Source organism: Ictalurus punctatus, chromosome 29, assembly GCF_001660625.3.
Source record: "Ictalurus punctatus breed USDA103 chromosome 29, Coco_2.0, whole genome shotgun sequence".
In the NCBI taxonomy this organism is placed as follows: Eukaryota; Metazoa; Chordata; class Actinopteri; order Siluriformes; family Ictaluridae; genus Ictalurus; species Ictalurus punctatus.
Window position 1 is genome coordinate 13,160,745 of NC_030444.2, and position 22,593 is coordinate 13,183,337.

The following is a 22,593-nucleotide window of genomic DNA, read 5'->3' on the forward strand; positions in this document are numbered from 1 at the left end:
TTGCCATCGTCGCGGGCAAAAATGCTCGATTTTGCTGCGGCTTTTTTCAATTTATTTATTTATTTTGACATTTTTGAGTTTTTGTGCTTCTTTTTGCGGAAAATGATCTAAATTGGTGAAATTGCAATCGCACGAAATTGTTCGGCATGATATTTTTTGCTGGTAATTTAGACCTTTTAGCTGTACTCACGTTCGAACAGCACTTTGGCTGAACGTGCGTTGGGATAACGTCACATGATGCGTCTCGGGACGAATCCGCAGAAAATCTGCTGTAATTCTGAAAGACTGGGGAAAAAAAAAAAAAAAAAACGCAGAACATTCCGACGTTTGCTTGATTATGCGTTCGTTTCTGCAATTTGTTTTAATAATAAAAAAAAGCCTCATAATGCATCGTCTACTACGCAGAACAAACCCCATGCAGTAAATGGCACGATTACGTAAACGTACGTCGCATGACTGAGTTGCGGTTTCATTCCACTCGTGCTAGTGAAAGTCTAAACGTCTACGTTAACCTTCTCCGACTTAAAATGCTTCTACTCTTTAACCTCACTGCGATTTATACGCCGTACATTCAAAACACAAACGCCACGTTCCACGTCTAAACTAACAACATTCACCTGCTTTTCCAAATGTGACTAATTAGGCAGGAGAGACATTAACAACTAACAAGAGTAGACATAAAACCATACGCTGCTAATGAACATCATTAACAGGAGACTGCTGCACAAGTGCGAATGTAATCTCATCATTATCAGGCTTTTTTCGCCAAATCGACTGCGCTTAATTGAAACAACTGTTCAAACGCCAATTACGTGAGCAGAGAAAAGAGAAATATCTGGAGAATAGCGTGATACACACGCAGATGTTATCTGGTAAGACTGAAGCGTAGCATAAGCTTTTCCTGCTGCGAGTAATGACAAGTGCGCACGTGTCGAGCGGATCGCCGTGCGCGTTCGCGATTTCCCACGGTCTGAGATCGGAGAGACGTTCCAAAGCTTAGTTTCGTATCTTCGATAGATAGCGACCGCGGATTTTCCACAGGGCAGACTCGACTGTCCGATTTTCTTACTCACAAGCTAAACTCTGATCTAGCAGCCAGTGTGGATCGAAACGCCCGTTCGAACGGACGACATTCCTGTTAGGCTTTTGAATTTAGGTGAATTTGTGTATCTTTGGTGGAGATCAGAATCTAGAGATCCTCAGATTGGAGGTAAAGTCCAAGCCTCACCTGCATGTGTTTACACATCTCTCTATCTGAAGAGAAGAGCTCTTCATGCCCGAATTCAATCTGTCTAGGAGATTGGGTTCTGGTCGTTTCACACCTGTGTGTTCTCCCCAACAGCAGCCGCCCGTCAAAACAGTGTAATGTGATTCAGTGTGAGCGATAGGGACAATAACACGGAACACATGGGCTCGATTCAGACCTGGTATTAAAGGGATAGTTCGCACGAAAATGAAATTTCTGTCATTAATTACTCACCCTCGTGTCGTTCCAAACCCATACGACTTTCGTTCATCTTCGGCACATAAATAAAAGATATCTTTTAATGAAACCTGGGCGATTTAGAGTCCAAGTAACCAGAACTTGCAAGGCACACAGTAGCACTACCGCTAATATTTATTCTTCTGACACAACATGGCATGAAAGCTTCATTGTGCTTTAATTAGGCTGAAGTTTTTATACTTCGTCTCAATTTAACAACGAAAAATCTCTAGACGCTAGTGATTAGCCCTGGCTAATCATAAACGCTAGCGGTTACCTAGATTGCTAATCGACCGAGCAACAAATGCTAGCGTCGAGCTAAAATGTTAGCAACTAATCACAAATGACGGAACGCTAGTGCACATAACAGCAAAGTGCGATGACTAGCCGAAATGCTAGCGACTGACGAGCATCTAAACAACAAATCTCTCTCTAGTAAATCAATCCTCAGAGAGGACGACAAATAAATAAAAACAAATGTTCTGTCTGCTCAAGATTCTGATGACATCGTTAAAAAGCCCCACAATCAAGGAGACCCCTGAGCACACGCTCGCTACGCGTTTATTTATTCCCAAATCCCCGTTTATCTTCTTTTTATTCGCACTACATCTTTGATAGTCCAAATAGTCCAACATGTGCAGTTCATACCACTTAGCAAGCTAGCTAGCTAAGCATTAAGCGTCCTCTGCCTTAAATGATGGGAGTCTTAAACAATAAGAATCGGCTGAGAAGATAAAAGCGTGAAATAAGAACAGACTGCGTGTATTTCCCCGGAGTGAAGACTATTCTAAAAGTAAGAAAAGATCTAGTTTTATTCATTGATCCATGACGCTTGGTGATAAACAGATTTTAAAAAAAGACTGTAAAGAGATAGCATACGCTAACACCAACTGTTCCAGCCTGAGGCGGACACGCACGGGACACTGATAACACACAAGCGTTGATAATATTTAGACGTTTCATACTCCTTCAGAGTCCTTTGATGCTTCAGATTCCCCTAAAATCACCACCAGCGATGTAGGCACACAGATATGAGTGTCTGATAACGATGGAGTGCATAGTTGAAGAAAAAAAATATGTTAATATGCTCGGGGTAATGACACACTGAGTAACAATAGAGATTGTGTGTGTGTGTGTTAGTGGTAGCATATGGAGATGCATTTTGGCTGTTGGGATGCACTCACTTAGCGTGTTACACACAGAAAGGCAAAGAAATAGCTTTAAAAGGAATGTTTCAGCAAAAATATGAATTATAAAACACACAAATTTCAGCAATCAATCAGACAAGACCGTGTTGTTTGTCGCTACAAAGCTAATGCGGCTAACTAATGGTAGTCTTTTCAGTGGTAGTGACTACAAACCTTTAATAATTAGCCGAATAATTCATGTTAAATTCATTCGTCACTGAACATGACGGATGAATAAAAACAAAACAAGACTGCACTGTAGCAACAGGATGACATCATCAAAACGCGCCGCAATCATGGAGAGATGGAACACACATTCGCTACGTCATTTATTCCTGTCGCTCAGTGTCCATCTTCTTTTCATCCACGCTACAAAGTCTAAATAGTCCATGTGCAATTTAGAATAATTAGCAAGCTAGCTACGCGTTTAGCAGTCTCGGGCTCTTAATAACGGATTCTTAAACAATATGAACCGGCCGAGAAGATTAGCTTTTATTAAACAAACAGCGTAGTAAGAAGTACAATAGTAGCGTAGGACATAATAGTCCAACATCTGTAGTTCAACTGTTTAGCGAGCTAGCTAACTTTTAGCATCCACGACAAAGATTTCTTGGTTACAATACCAGCCGGATGTCCGGATGTGTCCGAGTCCCAAACCGCACTGATTACTTACAATAATAACTAATTATACACGATCTATAATAGATGGTGTATAATGTAGAACTGTTTAGATAAGGTATGCGATTTAGGACGTAGCCCATGGAGAGATTGCAACACACACTCGCAAAGTCATCGTTTATTCCTAACACACCGTCTCCATCTTCTGCTACCACATTCATCATCATTTATCTTCATCCCGGCCATTGTGGAGATGGGAATACACCATGGACACACCACAGCGCACCAAGCACACACACTTATTCACACCTAGGGATAATCTGGCTTAATCTAATATCTACAGTAGCAATCTAGATCTAGTTAAATCACTTAGGGGCAGGCTGGGGATGCAGGCTAAAAGTTAATCGCTTTGGTGAATAAAAAACAATAACAATAACGACATGCAGGCACAGTGACAAACTGGAAATGTGACAGAAATGTCAGGAATATCAACATTTACCTCGGACGTGTTGGAAAACGACCACAAAAACACTGCAATTTGACTCAAATTAAACTGCAATTACAATTAGCATCGACTGCTAACTGCGCTTCCATAACACCACTCGGGAATTTCATCTTAGAAGAGACTCAAGGTCCAATTTGACTGGTATATTCTTTGACAGATGTGTTTTAAAATGTAGACGTTATGTATAAGACTGTTTATGTAGAAATGATGATTTCGGCACATGCTAACCTGGACGCGTTTATGATCGAATGCTGGAGGAACACTGCATGTTTTCTTCGTGCCTGTTCCTCTAAAGACACCAGTTTGACTCCACAGCTAGCGTCAGAGCTTAAAATATGCAAATAAATAAATAAATTAGCAAGTTGGATGGGACGCTAGTTCATTCGCGCATGATGCTCATTCAAATCGAGGCGCAATTTAGCATAGCCAATCCCACCTACCGGCGTGTCTATGGGAAGTGGGAGGAAACGGGAGAACCCATGGACACGAGGAGAACATATGAAACCCAAGCTGAGACAGCGGTGCTAGCTGATTAGCAGTACAACTTTAACTAGCGGTTTGTCGTCGTTGTTAGCAAATATAAAGCAATAGCAATATTACAGTTATATCATCGTATTATTTGTTTTAGGCTCAGATAGAGCCTAGACTTTTATTAAAAACAAGCGATGTGCTGGGGTGTGTGTGTGTGTGTGTGTGTGTGTGTGCGCGTGTGTGTGTGCTGACTCATGGAGTCACTGAGAGGCAGTTAGTGTGTGATGGAAGAGCTGCTAAACTTCTGTGCTGGATAAATGATCATCTGTCAGACCGAGAGAGAGAGAGAGAGAGAGAGAGAGAGAGAGAGAGAGAGAGAGAGAGAGGAGGCAAGAGAGGATGGAAAGCAGTATTTCATTCATGATGTTCATCAAAACAATCAGAATCTGTTCATTAGCAACCAGCCCAGTTTACAGGCTTCGTGTAGAAAAGGTGCCTGAAATTTGGTTCCATAACAAAGCTAATGTAGCTAACAGGTTAGCACCAGTCGTCACAAATCCGCATACACTCGCCTCAGTCGGATTTGTGTTGTCATCAGTACCACAGACTTTACGTTTATGTGGTTTCGGATACTCTATGACGCACTGTAGTGTATGAAAATGGACGACGTGACGGCGCTAACAGCAATGTGACGGTGCTATTAAAACCCGCACTAGCATCATCCATCTTGAACGCACTTTCAGTGTTTTCAGATGTGTATGAACTTGTGCTTTCGATATCGGAAATCACCACGCACGCACACACACACACACACACACACACACACACACACTGTTCAAGTGGCTGAAGTCATCAGAATATTCATAAATTAGCTAGCTAGTGGCTAGCAGAGGCTAACATTTTAATCGCTTCGTCTTTCAAAACAGGAAATACACAGGCTCAGTGACAAACTAAAAATGACACCTAACTAACAGGAATATCAACATTTACCTCAGATGTGTTGGGAAATGACCAAGAAAAAGGCTCGTTTTGACTAAAATTACACTGTAGTTACATTTAGCATCGACTGCTAACACAACTCATAGCGATAGCAGCACTAAAGGAAGAGATGTAGCTTTCAGGAATGAATTGAATATAGTTCCAGTTGATTCATACATGTTAAATAGACATGGTTTGAGATTTTTACAGCATGTAGAAATAGTTTTCTGATGCAAATGTGTGAGGGCTGTGTGAAGCACATGCTAAACTGGGCGCTAGAATCTTTGTAGCTAGATGTAGGTACAACTGACAGAATTTCAGACACCAAAATGGCTTCCAGGACATTTGGAGTAAGAGGGACGTTGGTGTTAGGGACGTTTTCTTACACGGCTGCGCTGTTACTTTAAAGACCTCGGTTTGACTCCGCACCTAGCTTCAGTGATAAATAACTAGCAAGGAGACGGCTATGATTGTTTACGAGCGACGAGAACACAAAAGCAGGGTTTTATTTAAGAACGCAAACACGTCGTCTCTGATACACACTCTCTTGTGTTTTGCTATGATTTAGCCAGAGGGCTTTTATTTAATCAAACCGCAATTCTGGCAGGTGCTACATTTCCTAAACACACACACACACACAGAGTTGCTGTAATGTTACAAACGAGCTTATAGATCTGTCGTGTCATGCTGAAATGAAAATAACAAGCAGTTTTATGGTTTTTTTTTTTATAGACTTACAGCTTCTTTAGCAGAATGATGGAGAAGTAAAATTTATGCTAACACAACGATTTAAGAAAATAATCACTTGACTGTGTAGATTAAAGTGGAAAAATATACAAAAAAACACACTCATTTTGGAAATCTCACTACAGTCATGCATCATAGTCATGAATATTAATATATGTTAATTAGCCCACTGAATATTTTCATACGTGATGATTACAGTATAATAACCATCATTTAGATGTACTAGGTAGTACTTTGAAATGTTTATTTATATATTAACGTATTGCACCGTGTATATGTATTATCAATTTATTTTATTTTTTAATATAATATGTATATATTATATAAAAGTGCTTTTAATACCTCCTTTGCTCATTAATAAAGTTTCTAGGGTTCTCTTCTTTTTCCGTACAATCTTCTTACAATATTTTGTGTGCTGAAGATGCTGATATTTGAACACTGGCATTAAATTTGAAATAAAATGGCAAATTATATCATTTAATAATTATTAAAATGATATTCCAAATAGTTTGGAAAAACTAGACCCCTAGATAAATACCAGAATACTGCAGTTAAGAGGCTACTGTGCATATTTATGTCTAATTTAAATAAAATTTGCATATTTTTTTTTTTTAATCCAAGGAATCAGCTGCACTGTAGGAAAAGAAATATTCCCCATCCTAAAATGCCCCCTACTCCCTGCACCGGATAATCATATGCACTACGTAGCACGCTAATCTAGGGAACGCAGTGATGGATTGTAAGTAACAGAACTGGCTCCTGGTCCCATACACATCTCACCATCATTCGTCCACTGTGGACGTGTCCCAAACCACACACCCTATTCCCTACATAGTACCATTCTTCCTCGCATGTATATCAGACTGATCACACGCTGATCCTGTGTGCGTTGTGTAGCGACATTGCGCCCCCTAATGGTGGGTTTGATCTCATTTCAGAGTGAAGTGTAGAAGGGAACATCTTCCATAGCAACAGTGCTACATAGCAACATCACTCTTTAAAAGATGGAGTGTGTGTGTGTGTAGCAGCAACAGATTGAGAGCTCCCACTCCGTGTGTGTGGCCTTGTACGAAACATTTTCACAAAAGATTTGATTCGGTGCCCACACACACAAACTTCTTACAGGAGAACCTGGAAAAGAATAGAGTTATGAGAAAGCGAAAGAGTGAGACAATGGAGAGACAGATATACAGACAGATAGAGAGGGACAGCAAAAGAGACAGACAGATACAAAGAGGGAAAGAGAGAGAGAGACAAACAAAAGAAAGACAGAGAATGCAAGGCAGATAGAGGATGAGTGTGTGTGTGCGCGCGCGTGTGAATGAAACTGATGAAAATTTAAGAAAGACAAAGACAGCGAGTGGTGAAAAGAGTGAGGGAGAGGTGGAAATGAATAGAGAGAGAAATAAGAGAGACAAAGACGGAAAGACCCACAGTAACCAAGAAAAAGAAAGTATGAAAGGGGGAGAGAGAGAGAGAGAGAGAGAGAGAGAGAGAGAGAGAGAGAGAGAGAGAGAGAGAGAGAGAGATCAACAGAGACACAAATCAAAGAACAGAGAGAGGGAGGAAAGAACAAAAGGATATATAGGAGACAGACAAAAATAAGGATAGACAGAGAAATTATAGAGGCTGAGACAAAAAGAAAACGATAAACAGAAGAATGAAAGATATATAGGAGAAAAAGACACTTAAAAAGGATAGACAGTCGAGAGGGAGAGAAGAAAGAATGAAAAAGATGAGATGCTGAGACAAAAAAGGATAGATAGAGATAGCTAGATGGGAGACAGACACACCGAAGGATAGACAGTGGAGAGAGAGAGGAAAGAACGAAATAAAGACGGACAAAAATTAAGATAGATGGATAGATAACAGAACGAAATACATGCACGGGAGACAGAAAAAAGAAGGACAGACAGTAGAGATAGAGCGAACCAAGTCAACCTAGTCGAGTCAACCAAGACACAAAGAAAGACAGTGGAAGAGATAGATAGAGAGATAGACAGAGACAAAGGAAGGAGGGAAAGAGAGAGAGGACATGGAGACACAAAAGACCGATATCGGAAGAGTCAGAAGGGAACAGGAAGCGTGATGGAGAGAGAGGGGAAGGCAATGAGAGAAAACATATAGATCGATTGATCATTTCCCTGCTTTACATTTTACATCGTCACCGTGGTTACCATTAATAATATTTCTCCATTTCCATATATGGGCATCCTTTGATCTTCCTAGGTAATAGTGTGTATTAATAATTATTGGGATGTGATCATGCCCCTAAAGCGCACAGACACAGACACAGACACACACACACACACACACACAGGACAGGTGACTTCTGATATTACCGTCAAAAACACAGTTAAACCAGGAAAGTTAGTGATATGATGGAACAGTCATATAAACTCACCGTGAACTTGAATTGCTAGCGTGCTGACCTACGAAACGTGGAACTGAAACGTGACGTCTGGTGTAAATACGGCTAAACAAATTAAACTTCACCGAGACATAAAATCACTTTAAGGAGGCCGGCTGTCGCTGAGGAGGTGGATATCAAACCGTTTTAAATGGAAGCGATCGTTAAAGGGTGTCGTGAGCAGCAGTTTCACGCAGCGGCCTCGCTACGCTTTTATCACAACGCCGGGAAACTAGTGAGAAGCAGCGTGTGAGGAGATGCGCTCAAAAACAAGACACACGGAGCCGAGTACAATACACTGCATTTACTCCAGAAGACCTTAACACGTGTGTGTTTATGAGCAGAACACAATGTCACTTTAAATTTAAAAAAATATCTATATACACACACACACACACACACACACACACACACACACTTATGTCTGAGCAGTTTTGGTGGTAATAAAAACCGTACACACTCCTTTTACAGAATAAAATGTAAATAAACGTGAAGTAAGAGCATTAACGATTAACAATAACAGAATGACAAGTTTCTGGGGGAAAAAAATGAACAATTGTCCATACAGAACTGACCCAGTAACCAAATCAGATCATGTGACCCAGTGCAGTCTGGACTTAGACCCCAAAAATCAGCCATCTTTTTTTAACTGATTAAATATGACCTATTTAATCAATCGATCTGATCTAAATAGTAACATTAAATCTGATCTAATAGTGTCAGATAGTGTCACTAAGCATTTGCTCAGTGCAAGTTCTGTCAATCCAATCAAGTCTGGAGAGAAGGTTCTCTTGATCGTTGATGGAGAATAGGATGGTTCAGTACTGGTCCTGGATGTAGAGACGGAGATCAGGATGGTTCAGTACTGGTCCTGGATGTAGATCAGGATGGTTCAGTACTGGTCCTGGGTGTAGAGACGGAGATCAGGATGGTTCAGTACTGGTCCGGGATGCAGAGATGGAGATCAGGAAGGTTCAGTACTGGTCCGGGATGTAGATCAGGATGGTTCAGTACTGGTCCTGGATGTAGATCAGGATGGTTCAGTACTGGTCCTGGATGGAGATCAGAAAGGTTCAGTACTGGTCCTGGATGTAGAGATGGAGATCAGAAAGGTTCAGTACTGGTCCGGGATGTAGAGATGGAGATCAGGAAGGTTCAGTACTGGTCCGGGATGTACAGATGGAGATCAGAAAGGTTCAGTACTGGTCCGGGATGTACAGATGGAGATCAGAAAGGTTCAGTACTGGTCCTGGATGTAGAGATGGAGATCAGGATGGTTCAGTACTGGTCCTGGATGTAGATCAGGATGGTTCAGTACTGGTCCTGGATGTAGATCAGGAAGGTTCAGTACTGGTCCTGGATGTAGATCAGGAAGGTTCAGTACTGGTCCTGGATGTAGATCAGGAAGGTTCAGTACTGGTCCGGGATGTAGAGATGGAGATCAGGAAGGTTCAGTACTGGTCCTGGATGTAGATCAGGATGGTTCAATACTGGTCCTGGATGTAGAGACAGAGATCAGGATGGTTCAGTACTGGTCCGGGATGTAGATCAGGATGGTTCAGTACTGGTCCAGGATGTAGAGAAGGAGATCAGGAAGGTTCAGTACTGGTCCGGGATGCAGAGATGTAGATCAGGAAGGTTCAGTACTGGTCCTGGATGTAGAGATGGAGATCAGGAAGATTCAGTACTTGTCTTGGGTGCTGGATGACAAAATTGTATCATTTCTGGAGAAAGTGAGCAACTCAAAGAACGACTGAGAGTCATGTACTGCGCAGCGATCAAAAACACTGCTGTATTTCTTTTTTCTAATTCAGATCAACAGATCCTGGTTGGAGATGCTGGTGATCTTTCTGGAGTCTCTGGTGATATCTCTGGGACCAGGGTTTGGTCACATGTGCACCGTGGCTTCAGTCCTGATACTCGGTGTACTTCTTGGCCGAGCCGTGCACTTTGCTGGCCGGGTATTTGAGCCGGTTGAGGGCCATCTTGCGCAGCACGGCTTGCGGCAGGTCCACGCGGCACTTCTCGGCGAGCTCCACCAGGTAGATGAGCACGTCGCTGAGCTCCTGGGCCAAGTGTTCGCGCTCGGCCTCGCTCCAGCCCGGTAACCCTTCCGCCACTTCTCCGCGCCACTGGAACAGCTCGGACACCTCGCCCACCTCCCCGACCAGAGCGAGCAGCAGGTTGCGCGGCTGGTGGAACTGATTCCAATCGCGCTGGTCCGTGAACTCGGCCTGCATCTGCCGGATGTCCTCCAGACTCGGCTCCGGGGTGAAGCAGAATCTCGCCTCGGCTTCTTCACGGTGGCCATTTTGTTTCACGTGCACCTCGCTGTTCGTCTTCTTTTCATCTGCGCTCGCGTGAAGAGAACCGTTTTCTTTTGCTTCCATCATTAGTAGTATTTTTAATTCTTAAAATCACTAAAGTTCAGTAAGAACGTAAACTAAATTCTTAAAAGAGATACATATAGCTATAAAAACAAACTGGATCACACTGAATCTCCCGCCACGGCGACACGAAATGGAAATGACGTGTTATCAAGCGCCGGAAATACGCACCTGAAAAGGGGGCGTTGACGCCCAATGCTTTACATCCACAGTTGTATTTGTGTATATATATATATTTTATTTTATTTTATTTTAAATATTTGTCGAGTTATTTAATTTCCAAACAATACACAAATAAAAATCCTTACGTACTCAAGATTAAATATTTAATTGTTCCTATGTTGGAACGCAACTCGCAAAAAACAAACAAACTACATTTCCCATATCGCCAGCTTTCACAACACAAACATGGCCGCCTCCTGTTCGGGAAACAGCGCTTTGCTGCACAAATGTGTTCAATTGAAAAGCATGTGTAATATACATCAGAGTAGTGGTGTGTTTATGAGGAGGATATGGACGTCTAGGTCTAAATGCCAACTTCAGCCCAAGTTACAGAGTAAACGGTAAGAAACGGATTAAATCACCTTCAATGTCATTTGCACGGACAGTTAGCACAAGTTTGTTCTATTAAGACTTTTGCGCTCTTACCTGTGGATGTGTTATTTATTTTATTTTTTTTTAAATAAATCCATTAAGTTAACAGTCTTGTTCTCTGCGTTTATACCACCACGCTGCTGAATTCCCGAGGTGTGTATAAACAGCAGCTCGGACAGTAGTTCCGGCTCCAAGCCAAATCACAGGTTTATATTAATACGCTCGTTCTAATACGATATCGTTTCTATAGCAACAGATCATTCACAGAGGACTAAACCCAATAAAAAACCAATGTGACGTTTCCTCTCAGGAGAAGTTTCCAGTTTGAGTGATTTGTAACTTGTTTTCTGTCCAAGTTTTCAGATAGAGGACGCTTTCTCTCTTTTTTTTCCTCCTTTTTCTTTGTATTATTGCCTACACGAAAGAAAAATAGTGCAGTTTGTGATAACTGATAACTATAGCAGGTTGTGGTGTCACTTGAATCACTCTTGTTTCATTCATTTATATTACAAATGAATATATCAATCTTGATATCGATTAATAATAAGATCGCTGTTTTCGAAATATCGAAGACAGATTTTGTGTAATACCGTCTTATTTAAACGGGTCACTATTTTAACGGGTTTTATTTAAACGGGTTACTGCGTCGTCACATCCAGACAAGCCACGTTTTAAACGAATACCGTACATGCTATTTTAGTCTTTTTCACCCTCCTGACCCTCTTCACTAGCACACTTCACACCTACCTACCTCCGCTTAACAAACTAGTACTACTCTGAAGCGTTCGTGAGTACTAACTCTGACTGGTTTTTCTATTTCAGTTAGTGTTTACATTTTAAAAACCTCTCATGTCGCCTTCAGACCTCCCCAAAGCTCTGTTTTGTGTACCAGGGTTTTCTAGATTAGTAAACACCTTTGAATGTAAGGTCTTTTCATTTGCTTACACAACTGTATGTTTCATTAAATTATTATTATTATTATTTTTTTATTTACCCAAAAGTGCTCCTCAGATGGTGGGCGTGGTTGCCTTGGAGATCCACGCGCAGATTCATGCCACGTCAAAGCTGTTCTCGAGCTCGCGTGTTGGATTCTCAGCCCCACCCAATTCACACGTGTCATTCTTCGACGCCTCTCTTCCCGGCACGCTTCCGGTGAGCTCATGAATATGTAACGACATACGCATATTAGTCGGATATAGATGCGAGCGTTCTCATGAATATTTAATGAGTTATGCGTATTAGACGGATATAGTTTGTGAGTAGGCTAATGAATACAGTCCTCTCTGAAAGTAGCGGAAGAGCAAGGCCAGTTCTATTGTTTTCGCTATACTCTTAAGACATTTGGGTTTGAAATCAAAACATGAATATGAGATGATAAATCAGGATTTCAGCTTTCGTTTCCTGGTATAAACATCTAGATGTGTTAAACAACTTAGAACATGGCACCTTTAGTTTGAACCCACCCATTTATTCAAGTGATCAAAAATACTGGAAGACATGACTAATAGGTGTTTCTTGCTGCCCCAGATGTGCCCTGTTAGATTGATTGTTTAAAGAATTAATAGCGGTGTATATCTACTCTTGGTTGACCCCTGGGTTTCACCTGTGAAGACTGCATTTGTAGTTAAAAAGGATAAAACAATATGAAGACCAGAGAGCTGTCGATGGGAGAAAAGCAAGCCATTTTGAAGCTGAGAAAAGAGAGAAAATCAATCAGAGGCATTGCACAAACATTGAGCATAGCCAATACAACAATTTGGAATGTCCTGAAAAAGAAAGAAACCACTGGTGTACTGAGTAACAGACGATGCATGGGTCGGCCAAGGAAAACTACAGCAGTGGATGACAGAAACATTGTGAGAGCTGTGAAGATAAACCCAAAAACAACAGTCAGTGACATCACCAATAACCTCCATAGGGCAGGGGTGAAGGTATCGCAATCCACCTTTGGAAGAAGACTTGGAGAGCAGAAATATAGAGGCCAAACCACAAGACGCAAACCACTCATCAGCATTAAGAATCCGAAAGCCAGATGAGGCAGAGATGAGCCGTAAAAGTTCTGGAACCAAGATGAACCTCTACCAAAGTGATGGAAAGATCAAAGTGTGGAGAAAGAAAGGATCTGCTCATGATCTGAAACAAACAAGCTCATCTGTGAAACATGGTGGAATCCTAAACTCTCGTCTCCTATCCATCTTTTGATCACAAACCAAAATGTCTGTGTACAAAGAAAACAAACAAATTGGCATTGCTGTCCCAATAGTTTCGGAGAGGGCTGTATGTAATGAGTCTACAGCTGGAAAGCTAACATAGCTAAGCTAACTACTCCACAAACATTAGTGCTGTGTTTAGTTAGCTGACTGACTTAGCTAATGTTGCTAACATTTTTCCTTTCGTGTGTGTGTGTGTGTGTGTGTGTTGTGTTTGATCAGGTTCTGAACAGGAGGTGTGTAGAGGCGGCTGTAATGACCGGTCTTGCCCTCAACTGCAGAATCAACACAAAGTCTCTTTTCGACAGGAAGCACTACTTTTACGCTGATCTTCCCGTGAGTGCGCTTACACTCGGGCTTGTTGCAACCTCATCGACTTGCTTGCCATAGTGAAGGGCTGTTCTGTTAATTTACTAGCTTCTCATTTTCTTTTATTTCCTCCCCTCCCTCCATCAGTCCACCCATCTCGTCTTTCTTTCCACAATCTCTCCATCCATCCATCCAGCGGTTTTTTTTTTAAACTTCATTTTTATTAATGTGATGGAGTTTCATATTTTTTCCTTTTCTCCTGCCTTCCATCCACCTGTACATCTTTCTTTCTTTCTTTCTTTCTGTATTTCTCTGTCCGTCCATTTCATTCCATTCCATCTCATCTTTACAGCTTCATTTCCCTTCCTTCCTTCATTTCAATTTCTTCCTTCATTTCACTTTCCTTTCTTTCCATACTCCATCCCTTCCTTCCTTTCTTCCATTTCCTTCCATCCTCCCTTCCTTCTCTCCCTTCCTTCCTCCCATTTCCTTTCCTTCCTTACTTCCTTCATTTCCCTTCCTCCTTTCCTTCCTTCCATTTCTTTCTTTCCATACTCCATCCCTTCATCCCTCCCTTCCTTCTCTCCCTTCCTTCCTTCCCTTCCTCCCTTCATTTTCCTTCATCCTTTCCTGCTTTTCTTCCTTCCCTCGCTTCCATTTCCTTCCCTCCCTCGCTTCCTTCCTCCCACCCAGCCTTTTATTTTTTTTATTTCTTCATTTTTATTCATGTGATGGAGTTTGTGTACATCATCTGTCTTTCTGATCTGATTCTGAACACAGAGGTGTGTTTTGTCCCTCGTGCTTTTTGTGTTGATTTACTGTGTCAGTTACAGTGTGTGTGTGTGTGTGTGTGTGTGTGTGTGTATAAATACGTTTAAAACTCATCCTCAATCCTACACGGCCATTTTAAAACTAACAGGAAATTCAGGGCTCAGAGGTGACATTTATCTCAAGTGTCTACCTTGGGGTGTGTGTGTGTGTGTGTGTGTGTGTGTGTGTGTGTGACGTTCTTAGGCAGGTTATCAGATCACTCAGCAGCGAGTGCCCATCGCAGTGAACGGATCTCTCAGCTTCAGTTATTTAGGTGGGAAGAAGAGGAGTGAGACGATGACGAAGAGCGTGAGAGTCAGACAGATCCAGCTGGAGCAGGACAGCGGGAAAAGTCTCCATGACGACCAGAGGAGCCGTACGCTCATCGACCTGAACCGCGCCGGTATCATCGCTTACCTCAATGATCACACCACCGCCGTATTCACCATTCTCTTTTTCAGCTAAAATACTCATACCTATCCCTGTCTGTCTCTCTCTTCCTGTCTCTCTCTCTGGAGGTGTGGGTCTGATGGAGGTGGTGATGGAGCCTGATATGTGTTGTGGTGAAGAAGCAGCAGCCGCAGTGCGAGAGCTACAACTCATCCTACAGACACTCGGAACCTGCCAGGGAAACATGGCTGGTGTGTACACACACACACACACACACACACACACACACACACACACACACACACACTTTTCACATTACTGTCACCTGATATGAAAAGATTTGTTTTTCACAAGATTATGTTAAAAGCTTAATACGAATGAAAGAAAAGTCTCGTATTCCGCTCGTATTAAAGCACAGTTTTGAATATCAAGCTTTATTTTTTTCCCTGTTTGTACGTACAGTAACAGCTGATAAATCTACGTTCCTAATTCCATTAGCTTTTATTAACTGCAGAGTTTCTAATCAGTTCCATATTTCTAATTACGCCGGGCTTTCAGGTTCAATCACATTTATTCACGTTCGGGTTTAATGAGAGAAAATAATTAGTTTCTCTCTTCATAATGAAAATTTCTCCCTGCTCCAGTTTAATCAAAAAAAACAAAAAACCCTCAAGCAAACAGTTTGTTTGCCTTCGCTTTATTTCATTCGTGTATTTATTTATTTATTTATTTATTTATTTATTTATTTATTTCCATCAGAGCACTAGGCTGGGGTTGTTTCTGAGCCTCCCTCTTTAATTCACCTTATTTTATGCAAATGAACTCCTTAATATTCAGATTTATGCGCGAGCCTCGAGTAATCAGGGCGGCTGCGCTGAAGGAAAAAGTTTCAAATGAGTTTTCTCTCTCGCTCGACTGTCGTGCTTCAGAGCGTCTCGTCTCGTCTCGTCTCCTGACCTTTCATCAGGAGCCAAATTAGCATAATTTAATACCGTTTCCTGTCGCTCTGGTTCATGTTAAAAGTGATCACTTAACTCGCCGTGTTTAAATCCTACACCGGATCAGTCAATTTGAAGACAAGCGTGCAACCTTTAAGGAGGGGGCGGGGCTTATTCCATTACATTCACTCACTCTGTTTGCTTTAAAGTTGGCTTTTTTTGTTCCTAATAAAGTGGACAGTCCAGGTTTAAAATGCAGGCTCTGTAGCAATGCAGTCAGACTTTTGATCTACAGTACAGCTTTCATCTCTCTTTCTGTCTCTTTTTCGGTCTCCGTGCAGAGGGACAGTTGCGAGTGGATGCTAACGTATCTGTCCATCATCCCGGAGAGCCGCTTGGCGTTCGTGCTGAAGTGAAGAACATCAACAGTGCTCGGTTTGTTGCCAGGGCGATCGGTAAGACTCTAAATCCGTATTATACATGTATTTATACTATCATAGTTTACCAAAACACACACACACACACACACACACACACACACACACACACAGACACTCCAGATAAGACACGCACACTCTCATTCAGTATGCCTCCATCTTATTTCATTTTCTCCACTAATTTTGAAGACGTCCTCGCCTCCTCCTCAATACAACACACACACGCACCCTGTAGCACTTTATGTATCTTGTGAGCTTGTTTTGAATTTTTATAACTCAACGTCCGTTTCAGTCTGTTTCAGATTAAAGTGTGAAACTTTCTCTCTGAAGTTTTCTGATGTAATGTTTGAAAATTTGACTCGTTACAATCCTAACACACACTCGTTATAACTACACACTCATTACAATTATAACTACACACTCGTTACAATCCTAACACACACTCGTTATAACTACACACTCATTACAATTATAACTACACACTCGTTACAATCCTAACACACACTCATTACAATTATAACTACACACTCATTACAATTATAACTACACACTCGTTACAATCCTAACACACACTCGTTATAACTTCACATTCGTTACAATCCTAACACACACTCACTATAACTACACACTCGTTACAATCCTAACACACACTCATTATAACTACACACTCGTTACAATCCTAACACACACTCGTTATAACTACACACTCGTTACAATCCTAACACACACTCGTTATAACTACACACTCGTTACAATCCTAACACACACTCGTTATAACTACACACTCGTTACAATCCTAACTACACACTCATTATAACTACACACTCGTTACAATCCTAACACACACTCATTATAACTACACACTCGTTACAATCCTAACACACACTCATTATAACTACACACTCATTATAACTACACACTCGTTACAATCCTAACACACACTCATTATAACTACACACTCGTTACAATCCTAACACACACTCATTATAACTACACACTCGTTACAATCCTAACACACACTCGTTACAATCCTAACACACACTCATTATAACAACTACACACTCGTTATAACTACACACTCATTATAACTACACACTCGTTATAACTACACACTCGTTACAATCCTAACAAACACTCGTTACAATCCTAACACACACTCATTATAACTACACACTCGTTACAATCCTAACACACACTCGTTATAACTACACACTCATTATAACTACACACTCGTTACAATCCTAACACACACTCGTTATAACTACACACTCGTTACAATCCTAACACACACTCGTTATAACTACACACTCGTTACAATCCTAACACACACTCGTTATAACTACACACTCGTTACAATCCTAACACACACTCATTATAACTACACACTCGTTACAATCCTAACACACACTCATTATAACTACACACTCGTTACAATCCTAACACACACTCATTATAACTACACACTCATTACAATCCTAACACACACTCGTTATAACTACACACTCGTTACAATCCTAACACACACTCGTTATAACTACACACTCGTTACAATCCTAACAAAGCCAGGGCTGGATGTTTAAACAGTTAAATATTTTACGAGGTGTCAGTGCCTCCATCACTTACACCTCACTACAAGTATATTTTTGTTTGTTTGTTTGTTAGGACCTGCACATCTAGGTATTACTGAAAGGTTTGGGTTTTTTTCACTTGTTAATGTCGTTCAGATTATGAGATCCAGAGGCAGATTGAGGTTCTGGAGAGTGGGGGGACGGTTCTGAACGAGACGAGAGCTTTTGACAGCAAAACCGGGTAAAGATTTTTTTAAAAATCTAATCTCACGGTTCACACTAGGTGCTGAATTTGTCTTGACATTTTTAATAAGTACTCGGATTAACACACACACACACACACACACACACACGCGCGCACAAACTCACAACGTGAAGGTGTTTCATAAACTGCTAACAGGGTGTCAAGTCTCAAAGGCTTTCTGTTATGACACAAGATTTAAATTTAATCTTTTTTTCCTTCATAGAACGACAGTGTCCATGAGAGATAAAGAAGGTCTACAGGACTACAGGTGAGTAACGGGTGTGTGTGTGTGTGTGTGTGTGTGTGTGTGTGTGTGTGTTACAGTGAAGGAAAGAGTGAAAGTGTAGGAAATCTTACTGCATAGAGAATTTAAATTAATTAATTAATTAATAAATAAATTAATTAATTAATTAATAAGTAAATAAATAAATAAATAAATAAGGGTTGGACAATATGAATAATATTTATATCGTGATTTAAAAAAAAAAAAAAGTAAACTGAGGCAGCTGATGTGATGTTTATAATTTTTACTTAATATTTAAATTCTTTTAAATATTATTTTTATTAAAATAAAGTTTTTTTGTTGTTTTGAATATTTTTCAATATATTATAAATTTGCATAAATGTATACATTATAAATTAGTTTAATAATAATAATAAGCAAATATATTATTATTATAATTACATTTATTTATAATTGAACAAAACAGACCTCTTTAAAGATGACTATAATGACGTAGCACTTCTATTTAAAAGATTAAATTTATTGATTACTTTCCTGTCTTTGTCTGTCCCCCCCCCAATCTCTCTTTTCCCCTTCACTCCCTTTCATATCTTTCCCCGCCAGGTTCATGCCGGAGCCCAACCTTCCTCCTCTGTTTGTTTACGAGAGCGTGGCCACAGTGCCGGATGGTGTTGACCCCGCCCACGTCGTGGTGATTGACAGATTGAAGGCACAGTTACCTGAGCTGCCCGGAGCGAAGCGGACGAGACTTATGGAGGAGTACGGCATCCTGCCAGAGCACAGCTTCACTCTGGTGGTGAGACAGAAAGACAGACCTACAGACAGACAGTAATACAGACAGACAGGGACTTCAAAGAGATCCCTTTGAAATTGGGAGTTCAAAGAGAATAATAAAGTATAAAATGACAAGATTTCAAACAAATCAAAAAGCAGAACGTCCGTGTAAATCATGGTACGCTTTTTAAAGCGGCCGTGAAACTCATCTGCAAACATTTTCTTTTTTCCAGAGTGAAGACGGACTGATGGACTTTTTCGAGCGCGTCGTCCAAAAGACGAAAATGGAACCGAGGAAGCTGATTGGCTGGGTGATGAAGGAGCTGATGGGTAACCTGAACCAGCGAAACCTGAAGGTTACACAGAGGTCAGTAAGCTCTTGAAGTGGAGTGTAATAAATAAATAAATAAATAAATAAATAAATAAACATACACACACACACACACACACACACACACACCAGTCCATCATCAGCTACACAAAAATTATTCTGAGCCTATTTTTCCCCCTCACTTCACTGTTTCCATAGCAACTTCTATCAACATGTCATTGATGCTATATTTTTATATAATTGATAAACCGAGTGAAGTGAAATAGTTTAAATCCGTGTGAGAAATGCTCGTGCAAATATAAAATCTGTCTGCACCACACAACACTCTTTTACTGAACAGAATGTCTGATGCCACGTTTCGTATCCGTGTTCATCTGTTTTCCACCTCCGTCTCTCAGCCCCGTCTCCCCCGAGGCGCTTGCACAACTGCTGAATCTTCTCGAGTCTGGTTTCATCTCGTCCTCTGCCGCTAAAGTGGTGAGTCTTTCCTCTTGGAAAACGGGGAAGCTGTAAAAGCAGATGCCATGACGCACTATTTACTATACGGATACACCCGTAGCGTCCGGCTGCGTCTCAAATCGCACGCTGCGTCCTTACACTATTCACTACGTACTTGATTTGGTACATGGAAGTGCGTAGGAAAGTCAAATCGGAAATCGAGCGCTAATGCTTTACGTTTAACCCAAAATGGCCGCCTAGCTTAATTTGTGTCTGTGGTGTGGACGTTTTCTGGCTCGGCGTTTAAACTCGTTGCACCCGTCGCAGGTGTTCCAGGAAATGTGGAAGGCTCCGGAAAAGCGTGTGGAGCACCTGGTGAAGGAACTGGATTTAGGGCTTATCAGTGATCAAGAGGAACTCGTAAAGATCTGCCAGAGAGTGATGGATGCTCATCCTGATCTGGTGAGGCTTACCTTTAATAACACCTAATCTGAAACACACACCTAGGGCTCAATGTAATAACACACCTGACCTTAAATGCACACCTGAGACTCACTGTAATATCATCATCATCATCATCGTTACACAGCTGAGATTTACTGTAGTAACAAACCTGAGGCCTAAGAAAACCCTGTAGCAACACACACGTCATCATTACACACGTGGCCACCCTCTCACACCAGAGACCTGCTCTAATAACACACCTGACCTCCATCACACACTCGAACATCCTTAAACACACCTGTCGGGTATTAAAAGCTGAAACAGCTGTAATCGTTTTATTTATTTATTTTTGCAACGCACCGTCCAGTACACGATAGAAACGAGACAGAAATGTCAGCGTCACACAATTTCCTGCCACTGACTCGGAGTTAAAGACGATGACTAAAGCCTGTGGTGGCGTTTCTACCCTGCAGGTGCAGGTGATCAGAGGGGGCAATAAGAAGGTGCTGAATAAACTGATGGGCGCCGTTCAGAAGGAATCCAAAGGCCGAGCCGATCCGGTCCATCTCAGGAACATCCTGGAGGAAATGACATCGTGATTAAAACCCAGACTGCCTCAATACTAGCTAGAACGGATATTTGGTTCGGTTATACAACGAAGCCTGGAAGGTCCTCACAAAAGCCTCAGCGATGAACTGGAAGGTTCAATCAGGTGTGTTAGAGCAGAAAAACACACTAATATCATGTTACCTGCATCCAGCAATCAGCAGGTATGCCTCGATTCGACATAATTGGTGCATATTATCTACACGTTCGTGGTTGTTTCACTTCATTTTCACGTTCCTGTCGAATCTCTGTCACCATGAAGCTATTCTTTTGTATAGATGGCTTTAATGAGGTCATGAGAGTATTGCTGTTTAAATGGAGATCAAGTGAAGCACCTGTTGTGTCGTCCTTTTTTTTCCCCCCATCCTTATTTCCGTGTCACTTATCAAGAGTGATTATCTCCTGGCCTTTACAGGCTCTTAATGCCGTATAATTAAGTAATTAGTGCGTCTGTAATTGCGCGGCGTTCATGATTTTAGGAAGCGGAAGAGAATTAGAAGAGGTGAACTAAACCGCTGAAATGCAGGGCTGTAAATGACGTTTGTTCCGAAATCCAAGCTGCACGCAGTTAAAGCCTGGCAGCGGATAGGACACGACGCACACGAGCGCTACGTGCCAAATTTGCATACGATTTCATTAGACAAAAAAGTTCTGGGTATCTGGCAGGCAGGCAGGCGGAGGGGGGTGCTAAAACTTTCAGCAGAGCGACAGATAAACCCAGTGATTGTACATCTATTACGTGACGTGATGATGTAATCTTTCTCCCCGCTAGAGGAAACACAGCATGCTTACATGAAATTACACAGCGCTGTCTAGTGGCCTGTTATAAGAATTACACCATGAACAAATTAATTCAACATGGACTACAAACAAATTAATAATAATAATAATAATAATAATAATAATAATATCAACAATCATCATTTCTTAATTTAGGGTGGCAGTATAACATCATTTCATATACCATATAACGCTGCCCACACATCAGAAGTGTGTTTTAGAATCTCTCTATAGGCTACAGTCTCATATATGAAGAAGGATGTAGTAAAAATTGAAGTGTACGTATTTGTAAACTGCTTACGTACAATCACGCTGCTGATACAAAATGCTCTTGCGGCTACACGAACCATTTAATCAGCTTAGTTGTCACAATACAAACACCCAAACCTCCGGTTGAACACGTTATTATCGTTCACTGGAAGGAAAAGATCAGATCCAACCTAATAATTAGGTTTAACAGAGAAATATTGGAACAAAAAATAAAATAATCATAAATACAATGGGGAAAAAAAAATGTACAAGTAGTGTTTAACAACTGACACTATACCATAACTAGAATTAAAATGATAAATACACACATTTCTTTGGAGTTACAGGTTTTAAACGTCTCTCTCGCGACTCGGCTCAGACCTCCAGAGTTGTGGGATCGATTCGCGCCGTGTGCGCGCGGAGTTTGCGTGTTCTCCCCGT

At 41.2% G+C, this 22,593-nt stretch overlaps 2 protein-coding genes across 2 annotated transcripts; one reads left to right on the forward strand and one right to left on the reverse strand.

Annotated features, from left to right (window-relative positions):
* Positions 1 to 8,688: 8,688 nt before the first annotated feature.
* On the reverse strand, positions 8,689 to 11,075 carry dctpp1 (dCTP pyrophosphatase 1). The gene has a single exon (XM_017461093.3). It carries the CDS (start codon positions 10,790 to 10,792, stop codon positions 10,307 to 10,309), a length of 486 nt encoding a protein of 161 aa, XP_017316582.1. The 5' UTR covers positions 10,793 to 11,075; the 3' UTR covers positions 8,689 to 10,306.
* Positions 11,076 to 11,117: 42 nt separating this feature from the next.
* On the forward strand, positions 11,118 to 21,454 carry gatb (glutamyl-tRNA(Gln) amidotransferase, subunit B). Its single transcript, XM_017461085.3, has 13 exons — positions 11,118 to 11,349; positions 12,382 to 12,532; positions 13,813 to 13,926; positions 14,914 to 15,112; positions 15,228 to 15,350; positions 16,379 to 16,492; positions 18,199 to 18,283; positions 18,510 to 18,554; positions 19,134 to 19,326; positions 19,538 to 19,671; positions 20,034 to 20,112; positions 20,401 to 20,535; positions 20,991 to 21,454. The coding sequence occupies exons 1-13, from the start codon at positions 11,195 to 11,197 to the stop codon at positions 21,114 to 21,116; spliced, it is 1,653 nt and encodes a 550-aa protein (XP_017316574.1). The 5' UTR covers positions 11,118 to 11,194; the 3' UTR covers positions 21,117 to 21,454.
* The last annotated feature ends 1,139 nt before the right edge of the window (positions 21,455 to 22,593 follow it).